The sequence below is a fragment of the Ranitomeya variabilis genome, chromosome 5, assembly GCF_051348905.1.
Source record: "Ranitomeya variabilis isolate aRanVar5 chromosome 5, aRanVar5.hap1, whole genome shotgun sequence".
Lineage (NCBI taxonomy): Eukaryota > Metazoa > Chordata > Amphibia > Anura > Dendrobatidae > Ranitomeya > Ranitomeya variabilis.
Window position 1 is genome coordinate 327874893 of NC_135236.1, and position 16932 is coordinate 327891824.

At 44.9% G+C, this 16932-nt stretch overlaps 1 protein-coding gene across 1 annotated transcript in view; it reads right to left on the bottom strand.

The window, feature by feature from the left end:
* Positions 1 to 16932, bottom strand: part of CD36 (CD36 molecule (CD36 blood group)) — a 67899-nt gene that overhangs the window by 16382 nt on the left and 34585 nt on the right. Inside the window, exons 9-10 of the mRNA XM_077264677.1 lie at positions 15908 to 16026; positions 6878 to 6951 (exon numbers count right to left, since the gene is read on the bottom strand). Of these exons, the coding sequence (XP_077120792.1) occupies positions 6878 to 6951; positions 15908 to 16026 (193 nt within the window). The remainder of the gene's footprint in view (positions 1 to 6877; positions 6952 to 15907; positions 16027 to 16932) is intronic.

The following is a 16932-nucleotide window of genomic DNA, read 5'->3' on the forward strand; positions in this document are numbered from 1 at the left end:
AGACGCCGACTTTGCCAAAAGTCGGCGACTTATGAAAATGACCGATCCGTTTCGCTCAACCCTAGCAGTGAGTACAGCCCTCACTATTCCCTACTTGATTGTTTGCACTAGCACTTTATATTGGGTACTTCTGCACCGTGCTTACTGCTGATATATGCTGTCTTGACAGATACATATATACACTCTCCTCCTGTACCAGTCGTGACTTCTATTGGTTAAGATTACTGTACTCATTTGAATTATGGAAACCCTTTTGACATGTAAAGTGCCATGGAATAAATGGCACTATAATAATAAATAATCATAATAATAATGTATTGTTCAATACATCTATTAGAATTGTATTATAATATGGAAATATGATTCCTTATTGTGATATATTGTTTTTATAAACTCTGGGGGTACGCCCTTGTATTTTTGTATATCCATTTGTTGCCTTCCTGATTTTCTATAAAGTACAATTATACTTTAATACATTTTTTACTGGGCATTTATGGTCTGTTTACTTGTTGTCCTTTTTCCAAACAAAAATATACAGTTGAGTCAACCTAATGGAGAAAGTGTTGTTTTACTTCAGCACAAGCCACTTCATCAAGTTCTGACTGGACATTCCCTAATGACAATGAGGTCTTCTAGGACTGTATCAATCTCCATTTAATCACTTTAAAGCTAACGCAACATTAGTAATATCAAAGTTACCTCATCATAGAAACAGCTGGTAACCTGGTAGTAACCAACAGTCTACTTAATAACACAGTAGAATTTTTAAAATTGAACAAAGGAAAAAACTATTCCCTCTTTATCATTTGTGATCAAACAGACTATTCTATGCAGAACACGGACTCAAACTGATGGTGTCGCTGTTAGAGGTAAAATCATCTCTGCAGTAAACAATCCACAATGCGTTTCCTTTTGAGTGACAGCTGTCATGGATGGATGCTACTGCCATCATACAAAAGCAGATTGGAGAGGTTGTGGATCACTTACCACAGGGAGCCTGAGTACTTTTGTATTAGGGAACACCTGAAGAGCAATGTGTGCTAGGTAAAATAAATGTTATTTTCTTGTCTATGCTGGTGCTTAAACTCGATATTTACAGATCTCCTTTCTAGATTTCTCAGAGTCCAATTCTCCTGCAGTTACAAATCTCAAAATTGATTAGTATCCTGCCAAAAGCAAGTGCTATATTGTGCACAGAGACCGGAATTCAGTCAGCTTCCTTCTTCCTGCATTCGGTCATTGTCATGGACATCATGGGCCTCATTATGACGTCTTAGGATTTCAGCTGTCACAGAGGAGGAAGGAGCATGCGGAGAGGTTATGATCAATGTCCTCACAGCATTTCTTTACATGCAGTTAACTGTTAAGGGGCAATTTACACAGCAAGATCATCGAGAACAAGTGTTCCTAGGCATGCGGTTTTAACAATAATCTTGCAGTCTAAGCAGGCTGCCAATCACCTGATGACTGAGCAAAACACTCACTGCTGCACAAAAGATAATCGCTCTCCACAGCACATTATTCTCTGAAAACAGGACTTGTGCTGCCAAGAAAAACTGTTTATTCAAGGTGCATAATTTACCAACTATAAGGGTATGTGCACACGTTGCGGATTTCTTGCAGAAAATTCCTGAAGAAAACCGGAAATTTTCTGCAAGAAATCCGCATTTTTTTTTTTGCGTTTTTTTTCCGTTTTTTTCGCGTTTTTTTAGCATTCTGCAAGCGTAATTAGCTTGCAGAATGCTAAAGTTTTCCCTGCGATCTGTAGCATCGCTTGGAAAACTGACTGACAGGTTGGTCACACTTGTCAAACATAGCGTTTGACAAGTGTGACCAACTTTTTACTATAGATGCTGCCTATGCAGCATCTATAGTAAAAGATAGAATGTTTAAAAATAATAAAAAAAATAAAAAAATGCTTATACTCACCCAGACATCTCACCGGCGTCCGTTCCGTATAGCTGGTCTGTGCGCACAGGACCTCCCGTGACGTCACGGTCACGTGAGCGGTCACATGACCGCTCACGACCAATCACAGGACAGTGACGTCATTCGGCGAGGTCCTTCAGCGCACACCAGGTACAGAAACCGAACGGCAGCGTGCGAGGAGGCGGCAAGACATCGAGGGTGAGTATAGGACTGTTTATTATTTTATTTCTTATTTTTTGACCACTTATATGGTGCCCAGTGCGTGGAGGAGAGTCTCCTCTCCTCCACCCTGGGTACCAACCGCATATAATCTGCTTACTTCCCGCATGGTGTGCACAGCCCCGTGCGGGAAGTAAGCAGATCAATGGACCCCTAGGTGTGCGGAATCCCTGCAATTCCGCATTTTTAATGAACATGTTGCTTTTTTTTCCGCTATGCGATTTTTTCGCGGAAAAAATCGCAACATTTGCACCAAAAATGCGGAATACCCTGTAAATAATAGGAGGCTTATGTAAGCGGTTTTTTTCGCGTTTTTATCACGTTTTTATAGCGAAAAAACGCGAAAAAAACGCTAACAATCCTGAACGTGTGCACATGGCCTTAAATGGTCACTGATAAGCAAGCAAGTTGCTTATCTGCTGTTCTTTAGTGCCCTTGGTCAGCTTGTGTAAATGAACAGCAATGGTCAACAAGCATTAGATTATTATCTTCTGTGATCCATATGCAAAAGAATGCTATGGTAAGATTATATTATCTCAGCTTTTCCTAGTCCCAGATAAAAAAAAAAGGAAAAAACATGCAAAAATGAATAAAATAATAACAATAATAAACATAAAAAATCTTACAGAATAAAAAATCTAACTTCAATCCACTAGCACCACCTGGAACCAACCTTTTGTGAGAGTGGTGCATTTTACACCAGAGTCATAAACCCAAATAATAATACAATCATATCACATAATATAGGAAGAAAAGGAAAAATAGTGACCTTTATTCTTGGGATTAATAGTGCTGATGCAAGTTGGGTAAAATCACAATTTGCTATTGCTATACAGGGGAAAGTATAAGGTTATTTTTTTTAGATAAAGATGTCTGGGTAAATTAATTACATAAAAGAATGTTCTTTGCAAATTTTTTCCCTGTTTATATCTTAAAGAATTACGCTCATGAACTTTTTCCCCCTAAACCTGTGTATATATGTGGCGCCCCTGAAGCTCCAGTCACCACAGATGTACTGCACCTCAGCCAGAGGTACATGGTACTCCACTCTCGGGTAAGGAGGGGACAGTACCCAGTACCCACATAATAGCATCCAACACTAGACCTCTCCAGGCCAGGGAGGGACTAGGTAGAAGGTGTGGATGGAGAGAGTGGCAGTTGTGAGGAGCTGTCAGGGAAACAAGAGGGAGGAGTTAGTCAGTCGGTGATAAGAGGAGTGAAGAGTGAGAGGCAGAGACAGTTGGAGCTGGGGACTTGAGCAGTGAGGAGCTCATCCCAGCACCAGAGGACAAAGAGAGAAGTTCCAGAGAGTGAGAGAAAGGAAGAAGGGGTCCTAGGGACACGGGTAGTGAGGAATCCACCTGTGGGGCCCAAATCCATACCGACTGTAGTTGGGTGTAGATGGTCAGGGAAGGAACATAAGAAGGGGGTTCTGGCAAAGTGGACCCCAAATTACCTGAGAGCTGGCTGGACCACAGACCCGGAGGGCACAGCACCCAGCTGGGACTGCATTTAAGGACTGTGAATAAAAGTATGGAAACTGCAACCTGCTGTGTCCTCTGAATTATTACTGCATCATCCACCCTGCGCTGCAACTATCACCAGCTCTACCTGTGGAGAGCCGTTACAACTCTGCTGCATCACCATCAGCCCCAGTGGTCCCCTTAAGCAGCGTCGGCCACTCATTGACGAACACCACGGAAGGCATCACGAACAAACCCCCTAAAAACTTTATTCCCCTTTAATTTAATTTACTTCTATTGGATGCCCAGGGCCACGGACCAGGTCACTGCTGCAGTGACTACCCCCTTAAGAACCATCAAACCTGGCCCGAGTACCCCACGGGCTAATGGGCGCTCCATTTACTCTGTCTGCATAGTTATTAGGTGAGTATTTTGACCATATAATTTTTATGCATATTTTCAAACTACAAGCTTGAAATTGCTAAAAAATAGGGGCATGATCACAAAACCATCCAAAGATTTGATGCAAATAGTCAACAATAGGGTGACAAAAAACATGTTGCAAAAAAAAGATGCACATTAACTGCCAGAGATTTGAGAAAAGTCAAATATGAGGAGACCAGGAGGCTATTATCCTGCAATTCTGTCAATTTTCAAAACTTTAACTTCTCTTGAGTGCCAAGAAGTACAAGGTGTTCAGTGTTTAGAGACATGACCAAGGTAGGGAAGGTTGAAACCCGACCACCACTGAACAAGACATATAAGTTATAATGTCAGGACTAGGACAAGAAATATCTAAAGACAGACTTTTCAAAGGATATATGAGACAAGAGTGACTCTTGGTGATGAACCACATCGATGGGCCCATGACTAGATCAGTAATGGGCACAGACAGCAGTAACTCAGATGTCAGTAAGGTAGAGGTGGAGTATTGCTATGGGCAAGTATTATTAAAGATGAGCTGTGTGTCTCATATCAGATGCCTTGTTGCTGAGAAATTTTCTTTCATCTCTTTATGTAAGTGACATCTTCCAGGCTCTGGGCTTGACACTGCCTGGAAGATAACTGCATCCAGAGCTTATTTTACATGAAGGGGGAGTTACTAGTGTGTGACAAGTAACGAACACAGAGCAAGAGAAATGAAATTTGTCTTCTTGCAAACACATTTTTTGCTTTTCTCTCAGCTCTGCTCTATTGCAACAATAGTGCAGCCCTATCTGTCTGTGAGCTGGAAGCTGAAGCGGAGAGGAACCTGCAGATGTGTCAGGTATAATCACACACAGCTCTGATGTGAGCACAGGAGAGCAGAGAGCGGCCATTACACATCACACTGGTAACACTGGTAACCACTACACATCACACAGGTCACACTGGTAACCATTACACATCACACAGGTAAAACAGGTAATAATTAAACATCACACTGGTAACTCCCCTTCATGTAAAATGAGCTCTGGGGGAGAGTTATCTTCCAGGCACCATCTGCCCCAGAGCCTGAAAGAGGTCATTTATATAAAGTAAGATTTCTCAGCAATAACAAGGCATCTGATATGAGGCATACAGGAACCACTCTACTTAGCAGTCTATAACCTGTATTCTCATATTATAAGTTTAGATAGATCAAATATGGTGACAGATTCCCTTCGAATTCAACTTCCAAACCTACTGCCAGTTTTTAAAAGACACTATCTTCCAGCAGTAGTACAAAAAATACTGCATTCTCTCAAGAACTTTGTGTATGATTTTTATGCAGGACAATGCTTCATTGCATACATCAAAGTACTCCACTGCTTGAAATATGAAAGTATAATGACAGCCCCTTCCTCATCTGATCTAAACCCTACTTGTGGACTTGTGGGCTCTTTTAAATGGGAGATTTATGGTGAAGGGAAACAATACAACTCTCTGAACAGTCTGGGAGGCTGTGGTTGGTGATGCCCAAAAAGTTGATCGCTAAGGCTGGTTTCACACTTGAGTTGTGCAGAGCTGCGGAGGGCTGCGTACTTCCTCGAACTTCCTCCATCAAGCCCCTACCACTGCCACACCTCTTCCATTCAGCTCCACTTATGACGGCATGCATCCTATGTATCTATCTTTAACATGCGTCGAACGCAACATTATTGCATTTTGTTGCGGTCGGCGTAGCGTCAAAACGACACATGATGAGGCATCCGCATACATTCGCATGGCCTGCATACCCAATGTTAAAGATAGGTACGCAGGACACATGCCGATGTAGGCGGAGCTGAATAGAAGAGGTGCGGCAGTGGGCAGGTTTTAACGGAGGAAGTACGAGGAAGTACACAGCCCTCCGCAGCTCTGCACAATGCAAGTGTGAAACCAGCCTAACAGATTAAGAAACTGACAGACTTAATGGATTATAACTGCTATTGAAAAAAAGGGTGGCTGTATTGATCACTGATTTTTATTTTTTATTTTTTTGAATGTCAGAAGTATAATCTTATACATTTTGACTTGTCTGATTATTATTCTTATTTTAACGGATGAAAATAAAACAGTTAAGATGGAAAAACTTATGTTATTCTTTTAGTTGCATAATTATTTGGCACCTTAGTAGTTGCCAAAAATTCTGCGCACAAACATATTCTCCTAAAAAAAGACAAAACCTCATTCTACTTCCTTAAATATTTAGGTTTCGGGTTTATTAACCTTTTGGATTGACTGACAGTGCTGTAGTTCAATAATAAAATTGGTCATCAAAAATACAGATTTTCTAATAATTGTGTACACTGTGTGTATGTGCTGTAGTGTGAGTGTATTAAAATACTCACCTATCACCGTATTCCATGGCATCAAGTGGCATTCTGGTCTTTTTCTGAGTGACATCACCACTCTGCAGACTCTGGATCATACAGTGCTTTGCGTGAGCCAGAAGTGGCTTTAAAACTATAGTGCTATGGAGTGTCAGAACAAAGCTCCATAAGCTTACTTTGTGAAAAACCCTTCCAGCTAACATATAGAGCATAGAGTTATCTCGATAATGTAAATTGCCATCACATGACTCAGAAGAGGACCAGAACGGTGCTGGTGAAGCCAGTGATGGGTGACTATATTAACACACTGACTACACAAGATTAGGTGGAAAAAAAAAGTTCCACAGGAGCGCTTCACTAAGCAATGAATGTATACTGTTTGTAGTGCAACATTAAAGATCTTCTGTTCTACAAGCAAAAAAAAATGCCAAAAGTATAAAATTATAATAAAGAAATTCACTCCAACATGAAGTAGACTGTAGGTATACTTACTCGATTTGACTTGTGCGGTTAAAAAAAATATTGACTTGCAATCTCTTTGCGAAATGCATAGTAAATCCTGTAATCTGAAATAGAGGAAAACAGTTTCAAACTAATAAGGAAATACAAATAGAAATAATTAAGTACTGCACAACTCTGTTACTTAAAAGAAGTCTGTCATCCCCGAAATGCAAGCTAAACCACTTATACGTATGTTAGGGGTCGAGTTCCCGCCTCTGCACAGGGGGAATCTCGGGCCATCTCCGCTACGGTCTCCCATTCTTCTGCCGCAGTGGAGCCTGCTCAGCTGAGACGTCGGTCCCAGCAACTCGCTCAGTTTGACTCTGTACAAAGAGCTACTGCTGCCTTTCCGGCTTCTGCCATTGAAGTCACTGCTGAGCAGACGCTTCTGGGACTAAGTCCTGCTTTTCTCGTTCTGAGCATGCCCAGAGTAAGATCTCTCAGTGGAGATCGAGGGTCACATGATCAGATACTGCAGCTAAGGCCATTGGTCCTTCAGGAAGGTCCTGTATTTGCTCACGCTCTGTGGCAGCCTCTCATTGGTCCTTCTAGGAAGGTCCTGTACGTGCTGCAACTATTTAAGGCTCGCATGGCCGCACGGCCTAGTATTGTTCTTTGTTATGTGCTTTGCGCCAATGTGGTCACGTGAGAGTCTGTTCAGGGACCCGGCTGAAATAAGCCCCTAGAATGCTGGCACCTCCGGCGAGGAGTTTGTGTTTGTATGTATTCAGGGACCTGGGTGAAATAAGCCCATAGAATGCTGGCACCCCCAGCGAGGAGTTTGTGTTGGTATGTATTCAGGGACCTAGGTGAAATAAGCCCCTAGAATGCTGGCACCTCCGGCGAGGAGTTTTGTGTGCATGCGTGACCACTGACTGCTCTCTGTTTGGGCAGTTAGCCTGTGCCTCTGTGAAGTCTAACAGGGCACAGTGCTTTGCTTTCACGGCTACTCGGTGAATTAACTGAGTTAGTCCATAACGCCATATAGTGCCGCCGTTTGCTAGCAGCAGGTACTCCTGCACGGTGGACCCCGGGCTGCGAACGCACCAATATCAATAAAAACATCTCTATTTACTCGGTGCGTTCCGCTAGCCCTAACAACGTATGTAGGGGACTTAGTCCCCATAAAATGCACCCCATAGTCTAGATCTTAGCAGTTTAGTTAGCATAAAAAAAAATTTTGTATCTATGTGAGACTGATGAATCAGTGAACCATTATGCCCATTCAATGTGCATTCTGAGCACTGTCATACCTTGATTGAACTGAACTTTGCAGTGGCTCTTGCTCTGCCGAGAGGGATGTCAATCAAGGCTAAATGGGCATGCTATCAGTGAGGAGTAGGGTTGAGTGACTTTCACGTTCTCAGGATCGAGTCGGGTTTCGCGAAACCCGACTTTGTCAAAAGTCAGGTCGGGTGAAATCGGCCGATTATTGAGAAAAGTCGGGGATCCGACCGAAACAGGAAACCCAATGCAAGTCAATGGAGAATCAAAGTCGGCAGTGAGTGGAGGACAGGAAAACACCAACAGAGCCCATTTTAATGCCAAAAACATCAATTCTTGTTACTTAAGTTTGTCAATCTTTATTTACCTTATAATAATAGTTAGCCATTGAAAATTTGGGGGTCATTTGGCAACAGTTGTGGGGGGAGTAGGGCTGGCTCAAGTTTTTCGTGGGCCCAGGAAATGCGGACTACGTCACGGCGGTGGAGCAGGGAGAGGTAAGTATTTCAACTTTGCAAGTGCTGTGATCCTGAGTAAGCAGGGGGGGCACACTCGTTCGCATTGCCACTGGCACAGGGCCCTCAAAGTACGGCGTTGTGATTGATGGCGGAGGCACCTCCTACCGGCAGAGACACTTTTGCGTACTATGAGGGGCCCTGTGTCAGTGACGTTGCCAACGAGTATGCCCCCCCCACCTGTTGAAGGAACCTGCTCTTTCATCTGCACCTTTCTCTTTGTCCCCGTGTAAGGTGGTATAGTATGCAGGAAGGGGAACTGGACTTTCTGCAGGGTCAGATACTGGCTATGTAGAGTGCAAGGGGAATGTAGTGGTCTGGGTCAATGTACCGGCAGACTCATCTAGCAGTGGCTGGGCAATGGGCAGGATGAGGAGGAAGCACAGATATAGGCCCAAAGAATAAAGTAGGCTCAATGCAGTTCAAAATGGGTAACAGGGGTACACAGGCAGCACTGATTTGGTCAGCGGAGGACGATTGCTAGGAGTAGCGCAGACAGACTTACTAGGCCTAAAATAAAAAAGTAGACTCAATGCAGTTCAAAATGGGTAACAGGGGTACACAGGCAGCACTGGCTTGGTCAGCGGAGGACAATTGCTAGGAGTGGCGCAGACAGAATTACTAGGCCTAAAATAAAAAAGTAGGCTCAATGCAGTTCAAAATGGGTAATGGGTACACAGGCAGCATTGTTTTGGTCAGCGGAGGACGATTAGTAGGAGTGTCGCAGACAGACTTACTAGGCCTAAAATAAAAAAGTTGGCTCAATACACTTCTAAACTGGTAACAGGAGTAAACTGGTGGCACTGCTTTGTTCAGTGGAGGACAACTGGAATAAGTGGCTGACACAGTACAATGGCCTAAATAGTAAAGCAGGCTAAATGTCTGCAAAAAAATGTTCGTAAATAAACAGGTGGCAAAGCAATGTACAGGGGTGGGTTCCTCTGCTGAGTACCAGATAGTGGTAGTTCGCGCACAGTATTCACAGGTCAAAATGGAGGGCATGGTCCCTGTATATATTTACTATCATCTCTCAATTTGTATTGGCAGTGCCATTGAAGGATTTAACAGCACCGACTAAACAGCGGTGGGGCACTGTTTGAGCTGGGGGGAACACTCTCTCGTGGGCGGCGGTACTAGCCCAGGGCCCCTCATATTATGACGGTGTGTCTGACGTTGGGTGTGCACCCCCACCGCCAGAGACACTTAATTGTACGATGAGGGAGCCTGTGCCAGTGCCGTCGGCCAAAAGTGGGCACACCCACCTGTCCAGGCAAACGGCACTCGCACGGGTGCTTGCGCCTAGTGGTGACCACGGGCCCATGGGGGGAGTCAGCCCATTTAGGGAGGTGTTAAAAATGGCCTATGGTGGACATTCAGCAGCAGCAAATGGAGGAATTGGAGCAGTCAGTAAGAGGAGTCCAAAAGCAAGACCTTTTTAAAGGAAAGCTACATGTCAGCAGGGGAAGGTGGGGCAAAAGAATTTGAAATCCATGATTGGTTCATTTTAATGAAGGTTAGATCATCAACATTTTGGTTAGCCAGATGTGTTCTTTTTTTCGGTCAGTATTGAACCAGCAGCACTGAAGACTCTTTCTGATAGCACACTGGCAGCAGGGCAAGCGAGCTCCTGTAATGCATATTCTGCCAATTCAGGCCAGGTGTCTAGTTTAGATGCCCAGTAATCAAAGGGGAATGACCTGTGAGGGAGAACATCGATAAGGGAGGAAAAGTAGTTTTTAACCATAGTGTACAAATGCTGTCTCCTGTCACTTTGAATCGATGCAGCTGTCCCTGTCGTGTCAGCGGTCATTGAAAAATCACTCCACAACCTTGTCATAAAACCCCTCTGTCCAACGCCACTTCAGATTTCTGCACCGCTAGCACCTCTGCCATGTTGCCCCCTATGGCTCGTGTGAGAACCATCACCGCCGCTGTGTGCTGGGAATGCCAGAACCAAACGGTCTACAAGAGTTGCTTGTTTGGTAGCCAATATTTGCTCTAGGTTCTCATGTGGCATGATATTTTGCAATTTCCCTTTGTAGTGTGGATCCAGGAGGCAGGCCAACCAGTAATCGTCATCGGTCATCATTTTGACAATGCGGGGGTCCCTTTTTAGGATACGCAAGGCATACTCAGCCATGTGGGCCAATGTTCCAGGTGTCAATTCACTGCTTCTGCTGGGTTGAGGAGCACTTTCTTGCAAATCTACATCACAAGTGTCCCACAAGAAACCTGTACCAGACCTTGCAACGGCACCAATTTCTATTGCCCCCTGAGAAGCTCCCTCCTCCCATACATATTCAACCCCATCATCCTCCTCCTCATCCTCTTCGTCCGCCACCTCATCCTGGACAGTTCCCTGACCAGACAATGGTATTAAAAAGGCTATGAGGGGGCACCACGGTCAGTGGGATCACACCGAGACCTACGTACGAACCAATCATATAAAGCAAAAAAACAAAAAAACAGAAACGGTCTCATAGAAGGGGATCACCACACATATGGATAAGGCACTAGTAAAGACACAACTTTATTAAGACACCATATATAAGTAGCAAAAATACAGACAGTTAAAGGGAACCTGTCACCCCAGTTTTTCATTCGGAGATAAAAATACCGCTACATAGGGCATGAGCTGTGCTTTACAAAAGTGTTTTTTTTTTCTACCCTGATTCCCCACCAAAGCTGCCAAAATAACTTACCAAAATCGCCGTTTTCGCTTGTCAATCATGCTGATCTGGTCATATGGGTGTGGTGACAAAGCTCTTTCTTCCCCCAGATCTTGCTTAGGTTTCCGTTGGTGTCGAAGTGGTTTGCGACTGCGCAGGTGACAAAAAACAGCGCGATCTGCGCTATATCCCTAGTGATCGGTGGGGGCGGCAATCTTCCTGTGGCCACGCGTGCGCAGTTGGAGCGCTCTGCTGCCCGGGGCTTCAGGAAAATGGCCGCGGGCTGCCGCGCGTGCGCAGATGGAGATCGCGGCGGCCATTTTCCTGAAGCAGAGTTCGCATCTCAGCTTATTCCTGAGGGGTGGGCACACCTCACAATCAGTAAAAACTGATGTATATAGGCTGGAAGGTTGTAAATAGTGTGAAGTAATCACAATCCCAAAGCCTTCATGGCACTGAAAAAAGATAACAAAGCTGCACATAGACCAAACAAACTGAGCATACCAAGGCAAGGTAACCAATGAAACCCAGATGGGATGTGCAGAGTGGGTGTGCAAGCAGACAAAGTCCTGGTTAGGGCTGTGCAACAGCCCAACGCGTGTTGCCACCTACAAGTGGCTTTGTCAGACAATGGCTGACTGTCATCAAGGCTTCCCTCCTCCTCGGCTGCAGACGCCTGCTCCTTAATGTGCGTCAAACTTTGCATCAGCAGACGCATAAGTGGGATGCTCATGCTTATGATAGCGTCGTCTGCACTTACCAGCCGTGTGCATTCCTCAAAACACTGAAGGACTTGACAGAGGTCTTGTAGCTTCGACCACTGCACACCAGACAACTCCATGTCTGCCATCCAACTGCCTGCCCGTGTATGCGTATCCTCCCACAAATAAATGACACCACGCCTCTGTTCACACAGCCTCTGAACCATGTGCAGTGTGGAGTTCCACCTTGTTGCAACATCTATAATTAGGCGTTGTTGTGGAAGATTTAGCGATCGCTGATGGTTCAGCATACGGCTGGAGTGTACGGGCGACCGGCGGATGTGCGAACAAAGTTTTCGCACCTTCAGGAGCAGGGCTGGTAACTCCGGATAATTTTTCAGGAAGCACTGCACCACCAGGTTCAAAGTGTGAGCCAAGCAAGTTATGTGTTTAAGTTGTGAAAGGGCTATGGCAGCCATAAAATTCCTTTTGTTATCACTGACTACCTTGCCTGCCTCAAGATGTACACTGCCCAGCCATGACTCAGTTTCTTGCTGCAAGAACTCGGCCAGTACTTCCGCGGTGTGTCTGTTGTTGCCCAAACACTTCATTTCCAACACAGCCTGCTGACGCTTACCACTAGCTGTTCCATAATGAGACACCTCGTGTGCAACACTGTCAGCTGCGGATGGAGTTGCCAGGCGACTGCGCTCTGTGGACGAGCTGTCGCTTCTGGAGGAGGAGGAGGAGGAGGGGTGTCGAACGCCTACTGCCAACTGTTTCCTAGACCGTGGGCTAGGCAGAACTGTCCCACCATGGCTGTCCCCTGTGGTCCCTGCATCCACCACATTAACCCAGTGCGCCGTGATGGACACATAATGTCCCTGGGCATGCCTACTGGTCCATGCGTCTGTTGTGAGGTGCACCTTTCCACTGACAGACTGCCTCAGTGCATGGACAATGCGGTCTTTGACATGCTGGTGGAGGGCTGGGATGGCTTTTCTCGCAAAGAAGTGGCGACTGGGTAGGTCATAGCGTGGTACTGCGTAGGCCATCAGGTCTTTGAAAGCTTTGCTTTCGACCAACCGGTAGGGCATCATCTCTAATGAGATTAATCTGGCAATGTGGGCGTTCAAACCCTGTGTACGCGGATGAGAGGATGAGTACTTTCTTTTCCTCACGAGAGTCTCTTCTAGGGTGAGCTGGACAGGAGACCTGCAGATGGTGGAACTAGCGGTGGTGGTGGTGGTGGACATGGCGGATTGAGAGACAGTTGGTGATGTTGGCCTACATACAGTGCTTCCTACCAATAACCTTCTGATTCCCTGCCTGCTTTGGCCTTGCGACGATCCCTCCACATTTGCTGCTGGTGGTGTCCGAACCGGTGGGCTTACAGTGAGGGAAGCAATGTAGTGTTGCTGACTACTTTCATTCTGAACAGGTGCACCAACGGTACAGGACGTTTGGTAATTAGTCCAGGCTTGCAAGTGCATGCTGGTTAAATGTCTACGCATGCACGTTGTATTTAAATTTTGAAGAATCTTCCCTCTGCTAAAGGTCTTTGAGAATTTCTTACAGATCACTCTAGACTGATCATTGGGATCTTGGTAAAAAAAATGCCACACTGCACTCTTCCTACTATGGAATTCCTTTTCAGGCATTGCACGCTGTGCAACTTTCAGCGGTTGGCCACGCTGTCCTAAAACTGTTTTTCTCACACGTTTTGGGCCTGATACGGGCCTGGCTGATGCCAGCTGTAGCGATGTAGATTGGTGTTGCTGCGGATAACCCTCCTCCGCTTGATAGCTAGTGCCAGCGGCACCCTCTTCCCCCAATGGCTGCCAATCTGGGTCAAGAACTGGGTCATCTATCACCTCCTCCTCCACAATGTCATGTGCACCTTCCTCAGTGTCACCGTGTAAGCCGGTGCCATAGCGTTCGGGACAGGGCACCATAGTCTCATCAGGGTCAGATTCTGGCTCAGGAAACTGTGAGGTCAATGTAGTGATCTTAGTCAATGGAACAGCATCATAATCTAGCTGTGGCTGTGCATCAGTGCACTACATGTCCGATTCTTCTTGTAATGGGCAGTGTACAATTTCCCTTTCTAACCCTGGCACGGTATGGGTAAAGAGCTCCATGGAGTAACCTGTAGTGTCGCCTGACGCATCCTTCACTTTTGCTTTGGGAGAAGGACACAAGGAAACATCTTTTTCTGGACCGGAAGCATCCACTGACGACTGGCTGCTCTTAGATTTTGAACTTTGGGAAGAGGAGGCGAAAGAGCTAGAGGCTGAGTCAGCAAGGAAAGACAAAACTTTTTCCTGCTGCTCCGGCTTTAAAAGCTGTTTTCCTACTCCCAGGTAAGGGAGCCTTCGAGGCCTTGTGTAGCCAGACGATGACGCAGGCTCAACACCTCCAGCCTTAGGTGCTACTGTGCTTTTGCCACTACCACCAGATGCAGCACCACCACCACCATCAGTACTAGCTGGCAACCCTCGCCCACGGCCTCTTCCACCAGACTTCCTCATTTTTTGGGGGAGACACTGAACCACAACTCTGGCCCAGTGGTATAACACAACACTATGAATGTGGCAGAAAGTGGCTGCCTGATATACGACACACTAGCAGTACAGCAGAATATAAACTGTGTGAGAATTACTATCTCACTTTTGGGGGGAGAAACTGAACCACAAGTCTGGCCCAGTGGTATAACACAACACTATGAACGTGGCAGAAAGTGGCTGCCTGATATACGACACACTAGCAGTACAGCAGAATATAAACTGTGTGAGAATTACTATCTCACTTTTGGGGGGAGAAACTGAACCACAACTCTGGCACAGTGGTATAACACAACACTATGAACGTGGCAGAAAGTGGCTGTAATTATTATATATATATATATATATATATATATATATATAAAAAAAATTACTGCAATAACACGCTCCCTAGTCCCTACAATGATCTCAGGACAAGTATGGCAGCAATAAAAAGGACTTCAGAGCAAAAAAGTGTGGACAAATAAACAAGTCAGGTAACTGTGCAGAAAGGAGCAACAGGATTTTTGCTTTGAAAAAAGCAGTTGGTTTGCACAGCACCGTGCACACAGCTATGCAGCTGCTGCACTAAAATACGACCTCCACTGTCCCTGCACAAAAAGGTGGTGTGGGACAGTGAAAATCGCTCCAGCCAAAGCGGTTTTGGGGTTTATATTTCCTCCCTAACTCTGTCCCTGCTTCTGACTAACTGCAGCAAACTCTCCCTATGCTCAGATCGGCAGAAGTAAGATGGCGGTCGGCGTGCACGCCCTTTATAGCCCCTGTGACGCCGCAGACAGCAAGCCAATCACTGCCATGCCCTTGTCTAAGATGGTGGGGACAGAGACCTATGTCATCACGCTGCCCACCCTCTGCGTCCTCCTTCATTGGATGAAAAACAGCGGTAACAGCATCATACGAAACGTGACTTTGGCGCTCTGATCGTGTACCGCATGGCCGATCCCACACTAGGATCGGTTCGGGTTTCATGAAACCCGACTTTGCCTAAAAGTCGGCGATTTCTGAAAATGACCGATCCGTTTCGCTCAACCCTAGTGAGGAGGCCAACACTAGTCCCAGCTGCAACACCACCCAACCCTTTCAGTTCCTCTGCAAAGGTATATGTCCTATAGTATTCTATCTGTGGAGTCTTTTGCTCAGAAGTTCACTTAAAGCACTCATAAGTATTCTTTATAACTCATATTAATATGTTATTACATACAGTATTTTTTTATTCTATAGCTTTTATTATTTTAGCTATTAATTCTATTTTTCTAGTTTAGAATACCATTCATTAGAGCACAAGATATTTTTAAAGTGATAATTTGCAGTGAAAATGAAGCATATAATATATAGAAATTCAACTTACTGGTTCCACATCTACAAAAGTCTTATGTTCTTCCACATTACGATTTATACCATCAAGGGATTCCAAAATGAAGTCACTTGCAAATAGGAAATGAGGTAAGCTAAGGAATACAGGTTTTTCTGCAATAAAGGAAGTTAATGGTTCATTACATCTATTTGCAAAATCAGCACCAATTTACAGTTTCAGCAATATAATAAAAGGCTCAGATTTTCCAGAAAATGAACTGCAGATTTGTGATTTCCATAATGGATTTCACCCCTATCAATGTCGAGGTTAGAAATGCAAAACAAATCTGCATGCAGATTTTATGGTGTTTTTGCAATGAAAAAGTTCATCCCATGTGCACCTATTCTTAGGGAGTATCAACATGTCTAAGGCTGGTTTCACACTTGCGTTTTTGTCTGCATGCGTTTTTTAAAAAAAACGCATGTGTGAAAAACGCATGTAAACGCGGTAAAACGCATGCGTTTTTTAGACGCATGCGTTTTTATAGAAAAACACAAGAAAACACAAGAAAACACAAGAAAAAACAAGAAAACCCTAACCCTACCCCTACCCCTAACCCTAACCCTAAACGTGACTGAAATACGTGGCACTGAAATACGTGCAACTGAAATACGTGGTACTTAAATACGTGGCACTCAAATACGTGGCACGTGGCACTTAAATACGTGGCACGTGGCACTTAAATACGTGGCACGTGGCACTTAAATATGTGCCACGTGGCACTTAAATACGTGGCACGTGGCACTTTAATACGTGGCACGTGGCACTTAAATATGTGGCACGTGGCACTTAAATACGTGGCACGTGGCATACGTGGCACTGAAATACGTGATACGTGGCACTTAAATACGTGGCAATATGACTGTCAGAAAATGTTCATTAAACGGTTAGGGGTGAGGTTGGGGTAGAGTTAGGGTTAGGGTTTGGATCCCTTTATCACCTTGATGGTGGTGGGTGGCTTTTCAGTGTGTTTTCTGGTTTTTTTCTATAAAAACGCATGCGTTTTTAGCGCAAACAAA